General features: G+C 45.1%; 1 protein-coding gene across 5 annotated transcripts in view; it reads left to right on the forward strand.

Moving 5' to 3' along the window:
• Window positions 1-9,140: 9,140 nt before the first annotated feature.
• The window catches only part of BCL11A (BAF chromatin remodeling complex subunit BCL11A), a 243,377-nt gene continuing 234,082 nt past the window's right edge, over window positions 9,141-18,435 (forward strand). The window contains exons 1-2 of one of the 5 annotated variants that reach the window (XM_042472206.1): window positions 9,141-9,873; window positions 17,594-17,923. In XM_042472206.1, the coding sequence (XP_042328140.1) occupies window positions 9,819-9,873; window positions 17,594-17,923 (385 nt within the window). In that variant the 5' untranslated portion in view covers window positions 9,141-9,818. Of the gene's footprint in view, window positions 9,874-10,990; window positions 11,129-12,237; window positions 12,349-14,287; window positions 14,658-17,593; window positions 17,924-18,435 lie in introns of those variants that run through there. The other 4 variants (XM_042472190.1, XM_042472199.1, XM_042472226.1 and 1 more) reach the window with 4 other exon arrangements.

The raw sequence follows: 18,435 nt of genomic DNA on the forward strand, positions 1-18,435 counted from the left end.
ACACACACACAAATGGTTGGAGGAAAAGAACACCTGGGAATGCTGGAAAAATGTGTGTGTGTGTGTGGGGGGGGACAGAGTTGGAAGGAAAGAACATCTTGGAATGCTCGGTAATATATATATTACATACCTACATATATACCTGTACACACACACACGTGTGTGTGTGTCTGTCTGTAAGGGAAGATAAAGATACACAGTGTGTTTGTGTATGGAGAGGGAATAGTTGGAGGAAAAGAACATCTTGGAATGCTGAACTATATATATAATGAGTTAGAAGGAAAGTACACCTGGGAATGCTGGATAATATATATAGGCACAGCAATACCTTGGAATGCTGGATTATACATATTTATAAATGATGGATTATGTATATATGCCAGCATCCCAAGGTATTGCTGTACCTGTATCTTATCCTCTCTATAACCCAGCCTCCCCAGGTGTTTTCCCCTCCAGTCCTACCTGCCTTAGCTTGGGAAGAATGGGAGGGAAAGGCAGCCTTCTGATTGCCAGCGAGGAGGCTGAAAAGGAGTCGGAGATCCAGTTGCGGATCTTGCTTTTTCTCTCCCTGGGGCTGATCCAGGGCTGCCTTTCCCCCATTCTTCCAAAGCCAGGGCAGGTAGAACTGGAGGGGAAAGAGCTGGAGGGAAAGAACACCTGGGGATGCTGGATGATGGGAGATACACCTCTGTGTCCTCGTTGCAAGCGGGCTTTATTATTTTGTTCAGGTGCAAAATCCCTTCTTCAGGAGCTTCTCTTTATCTGTCATCACAGCCAGAGTTTCTTGCCTTTTACAATGAGACACACAATGGGCTGGGGTTTGGTGGCAGGACCTTCCTGTGAGCTGCCTTGCGTTCCTTTTCTGGGAGAAAGGCGGCATAGAAATGAAATAATTCCATAAATTCCTGGATACTGTGGAGGGCTGACTGCATCTCCCATTATCCTTCAGGTAAGGCTGCCTTTTCTCCCTCCAGGAGGGAACGCTTGTGGAGGAAATGAAAGCATCCCAAAAGTTTCCAGGTGAGAACCCTTCAGGAGGAAGGGAAGGAAAGCAGGAAAGTGAGTCTGAACACCTTTACCTGGGAGGGAACCTGCGCAAGGCTATTCCAAGGGAATAAGAAGCAGGGAAATAATAGCCATGCTGTTTGCTCTCAATAGCAGGATTGTGTCTGTCCTGAAAAACTGCAATCCGCAAGGTGGATTTTTATTTCCTTCTGAAATCACGGCAGCTAGGACTGTACCTGGCCTGTGTTAGAGTCCCAGGTCCATTCTTCCTCAGCATCCCTAGAAAGAAGTTTATATGTGAGAGAGGAAGCTGGAAAAGCTAAAAAAATAAATAAAAATAAACTTCTTTCTGGGGATGCTGAGGAGGAAGGATCCCCCTCCTCTCCCCAAACCCAAACCCAGCCCATTAACAATTTCGCCTCCCATAGCCATCCCTTGCAGCAGCATCCCTCCGAAAACTGGTCCATCGCATCCCTGAGATGCAGGGATGCATCTTCTTCTCTCAATCTTTCCCCCCCAGATGCTGGTTATCACTGACGCTGGAGACGAGAGCACCAAAGGCACCTCCTTCACTCTGTGTGTGTGTGTGTGTGTGTGTGTGTGTGTATGGGGGAAGAGATAAAGGTATGGGGTTAGTTTGTGGAGAAGTCTGCCATTTCATGTATGAGAAGGAGAGCAGGCAGGAAGAGAAAGGCTGGGTTTGCTTGGGCATCTCTCATGAAAGAGAGAGAGAGAGAGAGTGTGTGTAAGAGGTTTTTGTGTGTGTTTGTCAGGCTGTGTGGCCGTGTTCTGGAAGGGCTTGTTCCTGAGGTGTGTAAGCGTGTTTGTGAGAAACTGTGCACAGGTGAGTTTGTGAAAAGAGAGAGGGGGGAGGGAGGGAGAGGAGGGGAGGACTGGACAGGAGGCAAGTGTGTGTGAGACTGTGAGTTTTATGGAAGAGAGCATATTCCCCATGTACAGGTGTGTGCGTGCGAAACAAGGCTGGTAAGAGAGTTTGCAGAGAAGTGTGCGCAGGTAAGTTTGTGAAAGGAGAAAGTAAGAGAGAGAGAGGACTGTGAGGGATTGTGACAGAATTTTATGGAATACAGCATATTCTCTATGCATATGTGAAAGAGACAAGGCAGGTAAGGGTTAGTTTGTGAGAGGTGGAGCAGGGTGTGTGTGTGTGTGTGAGAGAGAGGAGGGTTGTGAAAGAGTGGCATATGGAAGAGAGCCTATTACCTATGTAAAGGTGAGTGTGTGTGTGTGTGTGTGTGAGAGAGAGAGAGAGAGAGAGGGGGGGGGGACAAGGCATGTTAGAGTTTGTGGAAAACTGTGCTGGTGCGTTTGTGAAAGGCAAGAGGGAGAAAGAAAAGGACTGGGCAAAAGGCAAGTGTGTGTGTGTGAGAGAGATTGTTTTAAAGAAGAGAGCATATTCCTTATGTGCAAGTGTGTGTGTGTGAGAAAGGGCATAAATGTTTTGTGGGAAAGAGGTAAGCCTGAGAGAGGAATGTAAAGGGAGCAAGTGTGTCTGAGAGAACGCAAGAGCGTTTTTGGAAGAGAATTCCCACTGTACACAAGAGGATTGTGTGTGTGTAGGAGAGGGGAAATGTACAAGACTTGGTAAGTGTGTGTGTAAGAGACAGAGATGGTGAGAGTTTTATGGAAGGGAGCATATTCCCTATGCTCAGGTGAAAAAGGACATAAATAGTTTGTGGGGAAAAGTTAAGCCTAAAAGAGGAAGAGAAAAGGAAGAGAAAAGAGGCTAAGTGTGCCTATGTATGAGAGAGAATGTGAGAGCGTTTTTTGGAAGAAAGAATTCCCCCTGTACACAAAGAGAGGTGTGTGTGTGTGTGTATGTATACAAGATAAGGGAAACAAAACAATACAAAACTTGGTAGGACAGAGGAGTTTTGGAGAGACAGAGAGAAAAGCAGGGTTTAAGAGTGGGTGGAAGCCCCTTGCCTGCCTGTTAGCAAGTGAGAGAGAAGCTAGGAAGGTGTGTAAAGGTGTGCAAGAGAAGGGAAGAGGTTGGAAAAGAGAGAACTTGGTGTGTGCTTTGGAGATAGAAATTAAAAAAGCCAGGTGCTAGCTGTAAGAGACAGAGGGAGTGTGAAAGTTTGCAGAATTCTGTGTGTGCGAGAGAGCAAGAGAAATATCCTTTAAAGGAGGCAAGTGTGTGTGTGTGTGTGTGTGTTCGTGAGAGAGAGAGAGAGTGTGTATGTGTGGCAGTGCAGGAAAGAGGGGCAGGAAAAGAAAGCAGAATTTGTAGAGGGGGGTACTGGGATGTGTGTGTGTAATGCAAAACTATTCGTGAGGGCGACTAATACATCCTGATCCTTAAGTGAAATACTGTACTTGCCTATGAAAAATCACAACACCCGCCTGCATCACAGGTGCTCCCCTGTGCTCAGTCAATTCACATGTTACAGGACTTCTGCTCAAACCATGGAATGGATAGTCCACTGCTGGGACATTTGTTTGACACTTGGGATAAGTGGTGTGAACCTACTATGCATGTGGATAAGCACAAGCCTCTGTGTTTGAAGGAAAGGCTGGATTTAGGATCTGTGCCTCCAAGATCACATTCAAGTGGCTAGCATGTGCGGTCAGTATGTGCATATGTTTGTATGGAAGAGGTGTGTTTGTGAGACAGAAGCTTGTGGTCACAGTGGTGCTTGGATCAGTGATGGTCTGTGGCAGCAATCTTATGCACACTTACTTGAAAGTAACACCCCTCCCCAGTTCTGTCATCCAAGTAGGCCCTGCAAGGGGTGTGTAAACATGGTGGTGCTATTCTGTTGAACAGTGCAACCTACCATATGCAGTCCCGAGGCAACCTGATTTAGGATGGGTACGTTTTATGCACCATTCTTCTTTTGGGGTTGGCTATACACACCTGTACAGTAAGGATGCACTTTCACATAAACACTTCAGCTTAGCCCAACATAGACCTGGCTTCTCTTCCCTCAAGTCCCTGCCTTAGATTTCCAGCTTCTAGCAATTTATGGGGTGAGGGGGATAGAGCTCTACCGCCTTTCTTCAGTTATCCCCCACTTCCTTTCCATAATAATAATAATAATAATTTATTTATAGCCCACCCAATCACAAGGAATCCAGGCGGGTTACAACAGTAAAAATAAAGAAAATAAAATACAATAAATAAATAAAATAAAATAAAATAAAATTCTTCAGTAAGAAGAAGCAAATGATTTCTTTCCCCGGATCTGAAATTAATAGTACTAGTAGTAATATCATTATCATTTAATTATTTGAAGGGGTGTCACATTGAGGATGGAGCAAGTTTGTTTTCTGCTGTTCTAGAGACCAGAACATGGAACAATGGATGAAAGCTCCAGGAACAGAGATTCCACCTCAACATTAGGAGGAACTGTCTGACAGTAAGGGCTGTTCTGCAGTGGAACACACTCCCTTGGAGAGTAGTGGAGTCTCCTTCTTTGGAGGTCTTTAAACAGAGGCTGGATGGCCACCTGTTGGGGGTGCTTTGATTGAGAGTTCCTGCATGGCAGGGGGTTGGACTAGATGGCCCTTGTGGTCTCTTCCAACTCTATAATTCTATGACTCTATCAGCTTCATCATCATAATCAAGGCATCTACTCCCAAACCCTCCTTCCAAAAATCTGATCCAGGGAGTCCTTCCTTAACTCTTTTCAGAAAACTTGGGGGACCTTTGTCTAAACTTTCTCCCTTCCTTCCACTCCTAATGGGGTTTCCTCTGTTTTCTTCTCTTCTTTTCAAATACAGTACCAGATTTATTTACTGATTTCTGGTGGTCCCTCTCTCTGCTTTATTTGACTTCCCCTGTGCTCCTTTTCCCTTCTTCCCTGTTCTTTCTTCCTTTCTCTCTATCCATCCATCCTTTTAAAAAGGTGGAAAACAGGTGCTTCTCTCCCACCTCCTCCATTGTCAATTTCACCTCCTCCTTGCCTCTTTTCATATCATCTATTGTGTCTAGTATCTCTCAAAATGTTATGCCTTTTCCCCTTCACTTACTGGGTTTCTCCCTCTAGGTGTGCTATAAGAGAGTCACACATGATCCTTTGCCTTTTTAAAGGAAAAGATCTATCTTGTATCGATTATCATTTATTTTTTTTTAAAATCGTTCTTTAATTTAAAAAACAGATGCACACAATTCATCTTCCTTCAGTATTTTGTCACCCAGGCAAGTCTGTAGTTGCCTTGGCTTGCTTCTTTTACAATGCCCAATTTAAAAAGGTTGCCAGAGAGTATCCTTATTGGTGCCAATGAGGTTTCTCCAAAATCAAATCCCACCAAGATTTGCAACAGGTGGCCTCCACTCTGCCCTGATCTAACTTCTTCCACAGTCTGATTTTTCAATTATTATTATGTATGCTTGATACAATAAAAAGATTTTAAACACACACATCCCTCCCTCCAGAACCTTGCTCTGGGGTAGGTTTGGGTTGGAAAGACCCCAAAATCAAGGCGGTTGGATAGGAGAAGTGACTCCAATATTTTGGATTCCCCATGTCTCCATTGAAGCAAACCTTTCAAGGTTCTTTAGGTTTGGGCACACTTTCCCTCACTTTTTGTGTACACCCTCTTAGGCTGCATCCACACTTGAGAAATAATCTGGATTGACACCACCTTAACTGCCATGGCTCAATGCTATGGAATTCAGGGCACTGTAGTTTGTTGTGGCACCTCTGGTGCCCTGAATTCCATAGCATTGAGCCATAGCAGTTAAAGTGGTGTCAAACCGGATTATTTCTCAGGCGTGGATGCGGATTTAGCTCTTGCCAGTGCTGCTGGATGAATTCGCATTAACCCAGCCAGGCTTCTAGGTATCTTTTTACTGAAACCATGTGGATTATTCCCAAATTACTGTAAAATGTGCCAAGGAATCGCATCCTTAAAAACAAAACAAAACACTTTCTCAATCATTTGAAGGCAGGCACCTTTTTCCTGTGGATTCCAACCCCAGATTTGAGGAAGAGTTGATACCTTATTTTTTAAATATAATTTCATCCTCATTTATTGCAGTTTATTATTTGCCACCAGCTCTGGGCAAGTCACACTCTTTCAGCCTCAGAGGATGGCAGCAGTAAACCCAATCTGAAGAAATCTAGCCTCTCATCTGTTTTTGGTGGAGAACTTACATGAGCATGTCACCCCTGTCCCATAGCTGTCACGTCCATAGTTTCTCTCCGAAATGCATCCACACTGAAGGAATAATCCAGTTTGGACGCCACTTTAATGCCCATGGCTGAATGATGTGAAACCCTGGGATTTGTAGTTTCTTGTGGCTCCAGAGCTCTATGCCAGAGAAAGCTAAATGTCTCACAAAACTACAAATTCCACTATTCCATAACATTGAGCTAGGGCCTTTAAAGTGGTGTGGAACTGGGTTATTTCTGCAGTCTGGATGAGAAGCATGCATGCTTTTCTTTCTTAAAAGTACCTCAGGGTGAAAGACTTCTTTTTTTTTTAATTACACCTCCCCTGTTTCTTTCTCACTCTCTCTCTCTTCCTCCCCTCCTTTCTCCAAAACTTCTTTTAATAAACAAACAAATAAATAAAAACCTAAACCTATTCAAATTGACATTTATTATTATTAGCCAAGTTGCCTTCAAACTCCTCACGACTGAGGTGAAACTAGGAGAAAAATAGAAAGCACTGAGGGTGGAAAGAGAAGGGAATAAAAGGCCAAATTGGGTCCCCCAAACCCACAGCTTTTTAAATCTTAGAGCTGCCCCCCCAAATTCAGACTTTCCCCAGTTTTGCCTCCTCTCAAACTGTGCCCCCCTTTGGCTACTGCTACTTGACTTTTAAAAACTATGTGTATTGGGGGGGCAGAGAGGGCTCTTTAAAGCCCCAACCCCCCCATTTGCGGGGGCACCAAAGCCCTCTGACCCTTTTGGCTATTCTATTTCACCCCATGGCACAGACTTTGAAAAGCTATTTGTATGGGGTGTGTGTGTGTAAAGAGAACTTTAAAGGGGTCTCCCTTCCTCCCCCATTTTGGGGGGCACCCACTCTTCCTCCCCAGCCCCCTTTGGCTACTCTTTTCACCTCAGGGCGACAAGTTTTAGATGGTCTCTAAAGCTTCCCTCCATTTTTTGGGGGGGGGGGCTTTAAAGACCCCTAAGACGCCAAAGCCATTTGTGAGTCTTAGGGAGTCTTTAAAGTTTCACTCCCATCTTTTAAGGGGGCTTTAAAGCCCCCCTAAAACCCCAAAGCCGTGGGTCCCCAGTGGCTACTCCTTTCACCTCATGAGTGCAAAGGCTTTTTAAAAGCTATGAATGTTGTGTGTGTGTCTTTCAAGCCTCCATCCTTTCCCTCCATTTTTGAGGGGCTCCCACTCATTCCCCAAAACCACTGGTGACCTTCTGGCTATTCCTTTCAATTCATGAATGTGGAGACTTTTTAAAAGCTATGAGTCTTAGGGGGTCTTTAAGGCTTCTCTCCATCTTTTTTTGGGCGGCTTTAAAGACCCCCTAAGACTCCAAAGCCATCGTTGAGTCTTGTGGGGGTCTTTAAAGCTTCCTTCCATCTTTTAGGGGAGCTTTTAAAAAAACAACCCTAAGACCCCAAAGGTCACCTTTTGGCTACTCATTTCAGTTCTGGAATGCAGACACTTTTAAAAACCATGAGTCTTAGGTGGTCTTTTAAGCCTCTCCCTCCATTTTTCTGAGGGGGAGGGCACCCACTTTCCCCCTGAAGCTGTGGGTCTCTATTTGGCCACTCCATTTCAGCCCATGGCCGAGAGTTTGAAAAGGCAGGAGTTTTGGGGTCTCTTTCAAGCCTCCTCTCCATTTCCCCACCCACTCTCCCCCCAAATCTCCCCTCCTCCCTTTTGGATAATCCATTTCACCCCATGGCTGAGAATTAATAAAAGCTGTGTGTGTTGGGGGGCAGAAGAGGGTCTTTCAAGCCTCCCCCCCAAAGCCCTCCATCCCCATTTGGTGACTCCTTTCAGCTTAGGGCTGGAGACTTGTTAAAAGCCATGGGTCTGAGGGGGTCTTTCCAGATTTTTTAGGGGTGAACCACTCTTTCCTCCAAAGCCCTCCCTCCCCTTTTGGCTACTCTTATTTCCCCTCATGATGGAGACTTTGAAAAAACGGTGAAAGGGGGTCTTTAAAGGGAAGGGGGCTGTCTTTCAAGACTCCCTCTCCCCCTCCCCTCAGGTGTCCAGATAAGGAGGGTAGAGGAGGTTCTTTAAGGGAATGGGGGGGCCTTTAAAGAGGTGAAAGGGTGTCTTCCCTATATATTTCCCCTTCCCTCAGTCACCCACTTTCTCCTCCTAAAATCCCTCCATCCCCTTTTGGCCACTCCATTTCAACCCTTAGTGGAGACTTTAAAAAGCTGCGAAAGAGTGGCAGAGGAGGAGGAGGGGGGGTCTTTAAAAAGTTGCAGGGGCGTCTTTCAAAACTCCATCCCCCATTTCCCCCTCCACTCAGGCGCCCACTCCCCCCATCCTCTTTCGGCCTCTTAGGGGGGGCTTTGAAGAGGGGGGGGAAAGGGGGTCTGGGGGGGGGGGGGGGGGGGGTTTCTTAAAAGGGGGGGGGGGGGGGTGTCTTTTTAAATCTCCCTGCTCCCCATCCCCCCTTCCCTCAGGCGCCCACTTTCTCTCCAAAACCCTCCATCCCCTTTTGGGGTCCCTTAGTGGGGACTTTGAAAAACGGTGTGGAAAGGGAATATTTGAAAGAAGGGGGTCTTTGAAAGACTAGAAGTGCGTCTTTCAAAGCTCCCTGCCCCCCTTTCCCTCAGGCCTCACCAACCAAACCCTTTCGGCCACACTCCGCTCCCCCGCTTAGTGGAGAGACTTTGCAAAGCGCAGTGAAAAGAAGAGGAGCAGGGGTTGTCTTGGGGGGGGGGGGAAGGGCAGCGTGTGTGTCTTTGAACCCCCTTCTCCCCTGCTGTGCCTCCGGCCCCTCTCCCCCCTTCCCTTGGTCCCTCTTCTTCTGGTGCGCTTTTACGCACGGCGCCGCGCTTTCTCCTGCCGTGCGCTTTTACGCGCGCCTTCCTCCCCTTGGAAGAGGGCTCCCTCCGCCGATGCCTGGGAGGGCAGCCCCTCGCCCCCGGGCCCCTGCCCCCCTCCACCCGGCCCTGGGCTCGCCCTGGGCTCCCGGCAGCCGCCCGCCAGCAGTCTCCCCTCCCCCGGCCATGTCCAGCCCCCGCCGGGTGTCCATTGGCGTGGCTGCCTGGCTGCCTCCTCCTCCTGCCGCCGCCGCCGCTTCCCTCCCGCGCCTCCTTCGCCCTGCCCATGTTTTGTAGGTCTGTGTCCATCCAGCCGCTTGACGTTCAAGTTCGTCGGGAACGTCACGTCCGCACTTGAACTTGCAGCTCAGGGGGGGCTTTTGCCATTCTCTCTCTCTCTCTCTCTCTTTTTCCCTCCTCTCCTCTCCTTTCCCTTTCCCTCCTTTCTTCTTCCCTCCTCTGGCACCAAAAGAAAAAGAAAAGCGGGAGAAGAAAAAGAAAGAAAGAGGAACCCCAAGGAGCCAGAAATAATCCTAATAACCCTACTCCTAGTAGTAAAGAGAGCCACCCTGACCATGCCTGCCCCTCTGCCACCCTTCCTCCTCCTCCCCCTCCTCCCCGCGCCATCTTTGTATCATTTCTAATTTATTTTCGGATGTCAAGAGGCATTGATGAAGAGCTTGGCTGGGGAGAGTCCTGCCTGGCTCCCGAGGTGAGCCGGGAAGGCGAGCCCCAGAAGGACCAGGAGAGGAGGAGGAGGAGGAAGGAAAGCGTCTCCTCCGAGAGAGAGACCCCCGAAGACCCAACGACAACAGCAGCAGCAGCAGCAGCAGCAGCGGCCACCAGGACCCTCCGCCGCCGCCGCCGCCGCGATGTCTCGCCGCAAGCAAGGGAAGCCTCAGCACTTAAGCAAGCGGGGATTCTCACGTAAGTCCAGAAAGAAAGAAGGAGCGCGTGGGTAGGCAAGGAAAACAAAAGGGGAGAAAGGAAAAGGGGACCCCTGGACACAGCTCTTCCTCCTACCTTCCCTTTGCTCTCCACCTGGAACAACTCCCCTTCCTTCCTTCCTTCTCCAACTCCCCTTTTTCTTTGGCCAAAAAGGCAGCCGCCTCGCTCTCATTCATTTGCACAGCCACCCGGGCAGGATCCGTCCCTTGCAATTGGGCATATTCCCCCCTTGCACTTTGCAGGACTTATCCCTTGCCTCCACTGGCTTGGATCCCTCCCTTGCACTTTGCAGGATGCACCTCCTGTCATTGAGTTGGGTCCAGCCCTTGCATTTGGCAGGATTCGCACCTTGAAGTTTGCAGGATTTATCCCTTGCAATTTTGCCGGATTTAGTCTTTGCACTTTGCAGGATCCGTCCCTTGCAACTGACTTGGATCCATCTCTTACCAGTTTGCAGGATTCGTCCCTTCCCCAGTTTTCCTCTCTCTCTCTTTTTGCACCTCTTTTGCATGCAAGTTGGGAAACACACACACAAACATAAAGCCCCTGGCAAATACAAACTCCTTGCAAAAAATAAAGGAACTCACCTTCCCAAGTCCATGTCACTTTTAAAAAACGCACACCCCAGAGACATATGTGTATATATATGTGTATAGACATATATATATATATTGCATGGGTCTCTTACTTTTCGAAGGAGGAGACCCCTTTTTCCTTCTTGGGCTCGTTGGCGCGCGGAAAAGTTGCCCCCCTTTTTATTGGGCTCCTGCCTCTTTCTCTCTCTTCCTCTCCTCCGTCTGGCTCCCAGCCCCCATCCATCCTTCCTTCCTTCCTTCCTTCCCTCCTCTTCCCCCCATTGATTCAGCTCTAGCTCTTTTTCTATTCCTCTGCCGGAAGAGCTGAGTGTGTCTGTGGGTCTTGTGTGAGAAAAGAGTGTGGTCCTCTTGTGTGGCTGCTGCTGCTGCTGCCTCCACTTTGCAAATGAATTGGGAGCCAAGGAAGCAGAGTCGAGGCGCATTGGGCTGTGTATGTGTGTTATTATGTTGTGTTGTGTTTGTGTGTGTATATAGACGCCTATTCCAGCTTGGAGGAGGAGGAAGACTTGGAGTGTGTGTTTGTGTGGGAAGTGGAGGGGAAAAAAGAAATGTGTGTGTTGCAGAGAAATGGAAGTGGGGAGACCTTTCTTTCGCAACCCATTCTGCCATGCTTTGTAACCCTTTGGCTTTTGCAAAAAGTAAATAAAATAACGGGGGGGGGCTTTCCTTTTGTCTCCAAGGTCGAGATCTCGGCTGGGAAATGGCGAGCCCCTTCCCCTCCATCCAGCCCAGAGGAGAAAGGCCTGGGGGAGTTGTTGGTTTTGGGGGGGGGGATGGCCAGCAATGGGTCTCCTTCCTTCCCTACCCTTGGCTCCCCCATTCCCCAGACACCCCTAACCTCCTTCTTTCCCTGCAGCCCTATTTTATATCCCCCTTTCTCTTGCCTCCCTCCATCTCCAAACTCCCAGCATTTTGCAAAAACTTGCATGCATTCAAGGATTTAAAAACACAAAACCAATCCGAGTGTGTGTGTGTGTGTGTGTGTGTGTGTGTTGTGTGTTTGGAGAGCGAGAGGAACCCCCTTCCTCTCCCTCGCTTTCTCTCTCTCTCTCTCTTTCTCTGGTACTATTGTTTTTGGAAGATTTTCAAAACAAAAAGAGAGAGAAGTGGAAGTGGGTTTTGATTGGGAAAAATCTCGTGTCTGAGTGTTTACAAGGGCGCCGCGTGTGCTGCGGAGTGGCTGCCAGCAAAACAGCAAGGAGGGGGGGGGAGAAAGAAAGGAAGAAAAAGGAGGAAGAGGGGGGATAAATGCACAAGGTCTCATGCACACACACACACACACACCTTGTGGGTTTCTTTGCTCTCAAAAGTGCAAAAAGAAGCAGTTCTAGGAGCAAGAAAAAAAGATGCAAAAAGAAATCATGCAAGGACTTCTGTTCCTTCTGCTCCTTTTGCTGCTTCTTCCAACTCCAAGCGACACTTTCTGCTCCCCCCTTTTTAAAACGTGTTTTTTTAAGAAATGCATTTTTTAAATTTCTTATTCTTTTTTTGCAATGGAGGGGATTTGTTTTGTTAAAAGGGTCGCTCTCTCCTTTCCGCCAAAGCGTTCCCTCTTTCTTTTCTTTTGCAACGTCGCGCGCGCCTGGTTTTCTCTTTTGCTTTGCAAACACAAAAGAGCAGAAGTCTTGCTCTGGGGCTGAAGGGATGGGGAAAAGGGGGGCTGGGGAGAGAGAGAGAGAGAGAGAGAGAGAGAGAGAGAGAGGTCCCTGGCCCTGGGGAGAAAGAGCGAGAAGTTGAAGGAGGAAGATGTGAAATGTCCTCAAGTGGGGTTTGCAAAAAGAGAGAAAGGCAGGAAAGAAATGGCCAGCCTTTCTTGGCTCGCTTTTGGAGAGCTTTGCGCCTTCTGGGTTTGCAAAATGTACAAGACTCCTTTGCCTTCTCCCCAGCTTTTGCAAAACTCCTCTTCCCTGCTTTGAAGATTTCTTTTTCTTCTTCCCTTCACAGCCCTTACCTGCCTCGCAATGCAAGGGAAAGTCGTGTACAGTATATATATATATATGGACAAGGAATTGCAATCTCTACTGAAAACACTCAAACCCTGGCATTGGCGAAAGTTGTTGGTTTTTTGAAACAAATCCTTTGGCACCTTATTTTCTCCCACTTTCCCTCTTTTTCCACTTCTTTGCAACTGACTCTGGTTTTTCTACTTTCTTTTTTGCCTCACATTTTGGAAAGAGAAATAAATGAATAAATAGCATGTTGTGTGTGTTGCAACATAAAACAGTCACACTTCTTTCTTTTTGGTTGGGACGGGCTGCTATCTCCTTCCAAACACATTGCAAAGATCTTTTCTCACTCCTTTCCTTCAAACTGATAACCTACTTTGACTCTTATCTCGAACATAATAGTAGGGGGGGGAGTTTTGAAATTGTATTTTTTTGGGGGAGGGAGAAATATAGACACTTTAAAAAACACACAACTTAATGGGAAGGCTTAAAATTTGCATTTGCACCTCCAGCTTTGAAACCATGTGTCCTCCCTTTTACAACCCCCCCCCCGGAAAATAATCTTAAAGATTAGGCAACTAAACCACAAATATAAAAAGTGTTTTAAAAATGATAAGATGCAGGGAGACCTCTTACAAGAGGTAAGGATGCCTGTTAAGGAATCCTTATTGTTGCTATAAGTGAAAACAAATTTTTCCACCTTTCTCTCCACTCCTAATTGTGAACTTTGGGGTGGGGAAAAGTGTGTTTGTGTATGTGTGTGTTTTCTTTTGGGGGGGTGGTAGGCAGGCAATTCTGTGTTGAGAGAGTTGGCTTCAATAAAATACACATGAGACTTTTAGCCACTAGGAGGCAGAGTGAGATCAAAAAATGCACAGTGAACTTGAATCTGATCAGTTTCACTCTCATCTTTGAATTTTCTACATCCCCCTTTTGGCAAAAGAAAGGGGGGGTAAAGGGTGTGTGTGTGTGTGTGTGTGCGTGCATGCAACATATCCCTGTGTAGGGAGTTTTTGAGCCTTCTCTCAGCCCCCAATCTAGTAATTCAGCTCCCTCCTCCTTTGGTTTTAATTTCATACAGTATTCTTTGCCTTAATGTTGGGCTAAAGACCCAGGCGTCCCCATTACACCTTTTTGGAGGTGTGCTCTCTGTGTGGAATATCTCAGTTAAAGCTTTCATTCTTGTGATCTCCATTTCTTGAGACTTTAACAACCCTTAATTTTGCTCAGTCTTAATACATTTCCTAAAAAAATGACAGAGCCTAATGTATGAATGCAAATCAAGCGATGAGACAGGAATCTTTCTTATGGCCCAATATTTGCTTGATATACCTATAAACCATTTAGCTTTTTCCAGGTGTGCACCTCAAAGCAGCACTGCTCTGCAACGATGCCAGGACATTAATTTCTTGCGACTTCTTTTCTTTTTCTGATTCTTTGGCTCTTTGGTTTGATCTTGCTTTTGTTTGGATCCCTTGGTAAGAATTTGCTGGGTCTCCCTGGTCACACAGAAATCAACACTTATTTTGAAAATCTTTTTATTACTATTATTATTTTTAAAAACCAAAAGGCCTAAAAAAATAAAAGAGAAGGGCTGGTATCATCCAAAAAAGATGAGAAAATCCCTTGACTTGATTTGCACATGTTTGGAGTTGTAGTTCCCCTGCTTAAGCTGTTCCATGCAGCCCCCTCCCCATTGTGTTCCCAGCGTCTTCCCATGTTCACTTCCAGATCACTGTTCACCTAAATACTCCTACCCTGTTCTTTCCCTTTCTTTTCCCCCTTCTGCTTTTGAATCCATCCTCTCCTGTCCTGTGGCTTACCTTTCACTTATTTCTTTTATTTAAGCGCAGGATATCCTTGGAGGCAACCTTGAAAACTAGGTAGTACTGTACATGTCTTAGTCCCCCCACTTTTAATGCTTTCATTAAAAGATATTTTGGGTCTTTGTGTTTATTTGCCCTCTCTTGTTGGCAGCTGAGGATTGATTGCTTGTTTCTTTGCAAATACATGTTCTGAACAAATATGAAAGATGCATTTTCTAACCTGGAAAGGGTCACCCCCTGGGCCCCCCTTCTCATTCTTTTTTTCCTTCCTTCCGCTATTTGGAAAGAAATGCAAATCTGTCGCAATATCCAGATGCTATTTTTGAATGTAAACTCCCTCCATCCCAACCACCTTTTTCAGTGACCTTAGGCAGGAATACCTGTTTTCTTAAGAGGTAGGTTTGATTTGAATAAGCATGATCAAGTGCATAAAATATAATGATTAGAAACAAAATGTAGTGTGCAAAGTAACAGTAGCAACAACAACAACAATAGCAGTATTGTATTTAATACCTAGTTTTAAAAGAGTGATACAGTTACGCTTCTGCTATCCCTTCCTCAAGAACCCAAATGGTTTTTAACGAGTTCAATGTGCCAATCCTCTTTCATAGGCTGCCTTATCATTCTTCTTAATTAGCAATCATTTACGTTAAGAGCACTGAAAAAAATGTGGAGGGTAGGTTTTTTTAAATATCTGTACATTTGAATACCTTGTTATTTTCAAGAACTTTGCCTCCTATAAAATTAATTGGCTGAAATGCGGAGGTGTAATCAACAGCGCTTTGGAGTTGCCACTTGATTTGCTAGTTTTTGATGAGAATCCAACCCAGTTTCGCAGGACTTCACAAGAAATAGCTCTCTTCTTCTCTCTTCTGTTGACCATTGTTTAACATGACTTTTAACTGTGTGGGAAAAGGTTCTCTCTTGCTTTGCAAAAACATATTACAGATTTCACAAACATATCAGACCTAAAATATTGCAGTTTGCTTAATTCCAAGGCAGAAGTTCTTGTTGCGGAGAAGTAGTCAATTGTTCTGCTCTTTTACATGCTTGACTAAGCTAAGTTTGCATGGAAGTATGTGTGTATGTATGTGGGCTGAAGTTTAAAATATCTTTTTGGGATGAACCTGCTGGCACAACGGAGATTCTCTGTCCCCTTTTCAAAATACAACATAACAGTTACTACCTCCCCCCCAGGAGAAAAAAAATGCAGATGTTACAAAAAAGCCACAATGAATATACTTGTTAGTGTCAATGAGTTATCTTCAGTTAAGGAGGCTTAGAGCCCTCCCCATAACTTCCCTATTTCTGCAGCACACCTTGCCTTGAATTAGGAGTATGTACTGGTGGAAGCAAGAAATTAGAGAGTACATAGCATTTGTTAAGTAGTTCTGCTTGGGCTCAGGCTACAGATCTCTTAAAATATTGTATTCTTCTGTGCATTTGGGAATTACTCTAATCCCTCACCCTCTAAATATTCTGCCTAGATTGGACCAAAATAATTTTAACTTGAGTATGCTGGTGTGTGTGTGTGTGTGTGTGTGTGTATACTTTATCAAAATCTGTTCGAATATGGTGCAGTCAAATTAAAATCTATTTTTTGATTCTCTGTGGCTTTAAGTTCATTAAATGTGAAATTGGTCGCATGCTAAAGAAGGTCAGTCTGATTAACCGTTGGGGTGTTGCATCCTGCTATACATTTCTTAAGGAGCTGCTCTTGATATTTTGCAAGAATGCTATTTTTGTGTTCCTGTGTAGCTGTTAAGTATTAGGTGGTACTTATTAGGGAAATAATACCCCAGGCTGATTTTTTCCCCTTCTCTCTCTGGAAGGCTGGAATCCTGTATATTAGGTGGCTCTTTTTGCCAGAACAATTCAGGAGAAAATATTACCTCCCCCCCCCCAAAAAAACCCTCCTTATTAATATGACTCTGCCTTGTTAAATTGTCCACTGGAAACCGTATGTGCAGAAACAGGCTCTTAATGGAGTTTTCTGGACCTCGTACAGGAAATTAATAAACTCTGACACCATTAGGAAAGGTACTTCAAATTTAAAGAAAGGGCTTACTACTCTTGTCATAAAAGATAGAAGCTAGTTGTCTTTATATTGGCTTTTGCTTTATGAAGGCCACCAATCATCATATCTTCTGAATGACTAGAGAATTTGTTTCTTAAGGAAGCGGAGAGGAAAAAGGCGACACACCTGAGGCTAATTGGCTCATTTTCTTAGATCTTTGGAAGCTTTTTAATTTCCTTCAAAACAGTAACCAGTGATTGACAGTAAATGGGAAATATATAATTTTATTTTCTGGGCAATGTTGCTGAAAAAAACCATCAGGCTTTTTTGTAAAAACGAAAAGCAAACATTTTGTTCGCTGGAATGTTTTGGAAAACCGTCATAGGAAATTCTTGTGTATGCCAGTATGTGTAAGGCGCAGAAACACACCTGATTTTTTTTAGCCTACTGTGCTTTTTAGGTCTTGTATGCCTATTGTCAGAAGAAACCCTTTCCCCCAATCTTCCCATTATTACTACTTATATTTTTGTACGCACGCACACCCTGTTTTAAACATACCTGTGCTTTCAAGCAGCACATCCATTCCAAATATATAATAGTGACAGGGATAAAATAAACATGCATGCAGATCTGGAAAAGGTGTGTGTGTGCGTTTTAAGAAAGTCTCTGGCAAAATCAAGATACAGCTTTTCTAGCTCAGTTTCTGACAACATTAAGAATAATATAATCCTCTGTTTTTATTTTGTTCATTTTTTTACAAAAAGAACATTTGTCTAGGCCCTCCAAAGAAACAGAGAGAGAGAGAGAGAGAGAGAGGAGAATATGAGGTGCTCATCTTCTGAGCTATTCATATTATGGCTGGTTTTCTTTTTAAGATAGGAAGCAATGCATGCCATTGCTGATAAGTTCGTTTTCCTCTTGAAATGACAACACGCTATAAAAAGGGAAGCTCTTGTTACTGTCTCATTGGGGATAGGACTGGCTTAATCTTGTTTGTCTTTAAAATAATACTGATATTTTTTAAAAGGAAGAGAGAAATTTGGAGACATCGTTTATACCCTGTATTGTATAGGAAGGGTCTGGATGATATTAAGAGAGAATTTCTTGCTCTTTGAAAAAATTCAGTGGTACCTTCATTATTTTCCCCCCAAACACTGTATCCCTAATTTTTGGAAGACTTTGTCCTCCCCTCCTGACATGCATAAGAATAAGGACAGATCACCTCTGTTTCCTCCCTTCTGTAGTTGCTACTATGTCAAGTTCTCTTAAGATTCCTGACAATTGTCGTCTTTGTTCTCTTCCCTTCCATTGTAGCCGAACCTATTGAAGCCATTCTTACGGATGAGGAACCAGATCATGGTACGTTGGGAGCTCCAGAAGGGGACCATGACCTCCTTACCTGTGGCCAGTGTCAGATGAACTTCCCGTTGGGGGACATCCTTATTTTTATTGAGCACAAACGGAAGCAATGCAATGGCACTCTTTGCCTAGAGAAGGCTGTGGATAAGCCCCCATCACCCTCGCCGAGCGAGTTGCGAAAAGCATCCAATCCTGTGGAGGTTGGCATCCAGGTCACGCCTGAAGATGACGATTGTTTGTCAACGTCATCTAGAGGAATTTGCCCTAAGCAGGAACATATAGCAGGTAAATCGAAGTGATGGGGGGTGGGGGGGGATTGGGTCGGGTGGAGCAGGGACTTGTTGGAAGTTTGTGCTTTGATAGAAGTCCTGTTTTCTTGATATTTCGTTCCACTAGATTTAGTGAGAAGCCTCTTCTGTTTATATTTAAGTACACACAAACGCACACATATACAATTTTATCTTGATTATCACTAGAATCAAGAGACTTGTGGACTTGTGTCATGCCCCTAAGATCCTGTTCTCTTTTCTTGTCTTCCACATTCCAAGCACTTCCTTTTGATTATTCCCTGGCCTAGGGGCAGTCAGCTGAAGCAGGGAGGATGTAGAGTAGGACTAGGTTTCTCAGTACCTACCAGTTCGCTCACTTTTAAATCTATATTCTCATGTGCCCCCCTTCCTATTTATGAGTGGATGAAAATACCAGTGCAGTAGTTTTTGCTGTGTTTTAATGTACCCACACTGGTGTTATCCTAGTATTTTCCTGCAAGTAAATCTGGGAGATACTATAAACAGATG

This window comes from Sceloporus undulatus, chromosome 1, assembly GCF_019175285.1.
Source record: "Sceloporus undulatus isolate JIND9_A2432 ecotype Alabama chromosome 1, SceUnd_v1.1, whole genome shotgun sequence".
NCBI lineage: Eukaryota > Metazoa > Chordata > Lepidosauria > Squamata > Phrynosomatidae > Sceloporus > Sceloporus undulatus.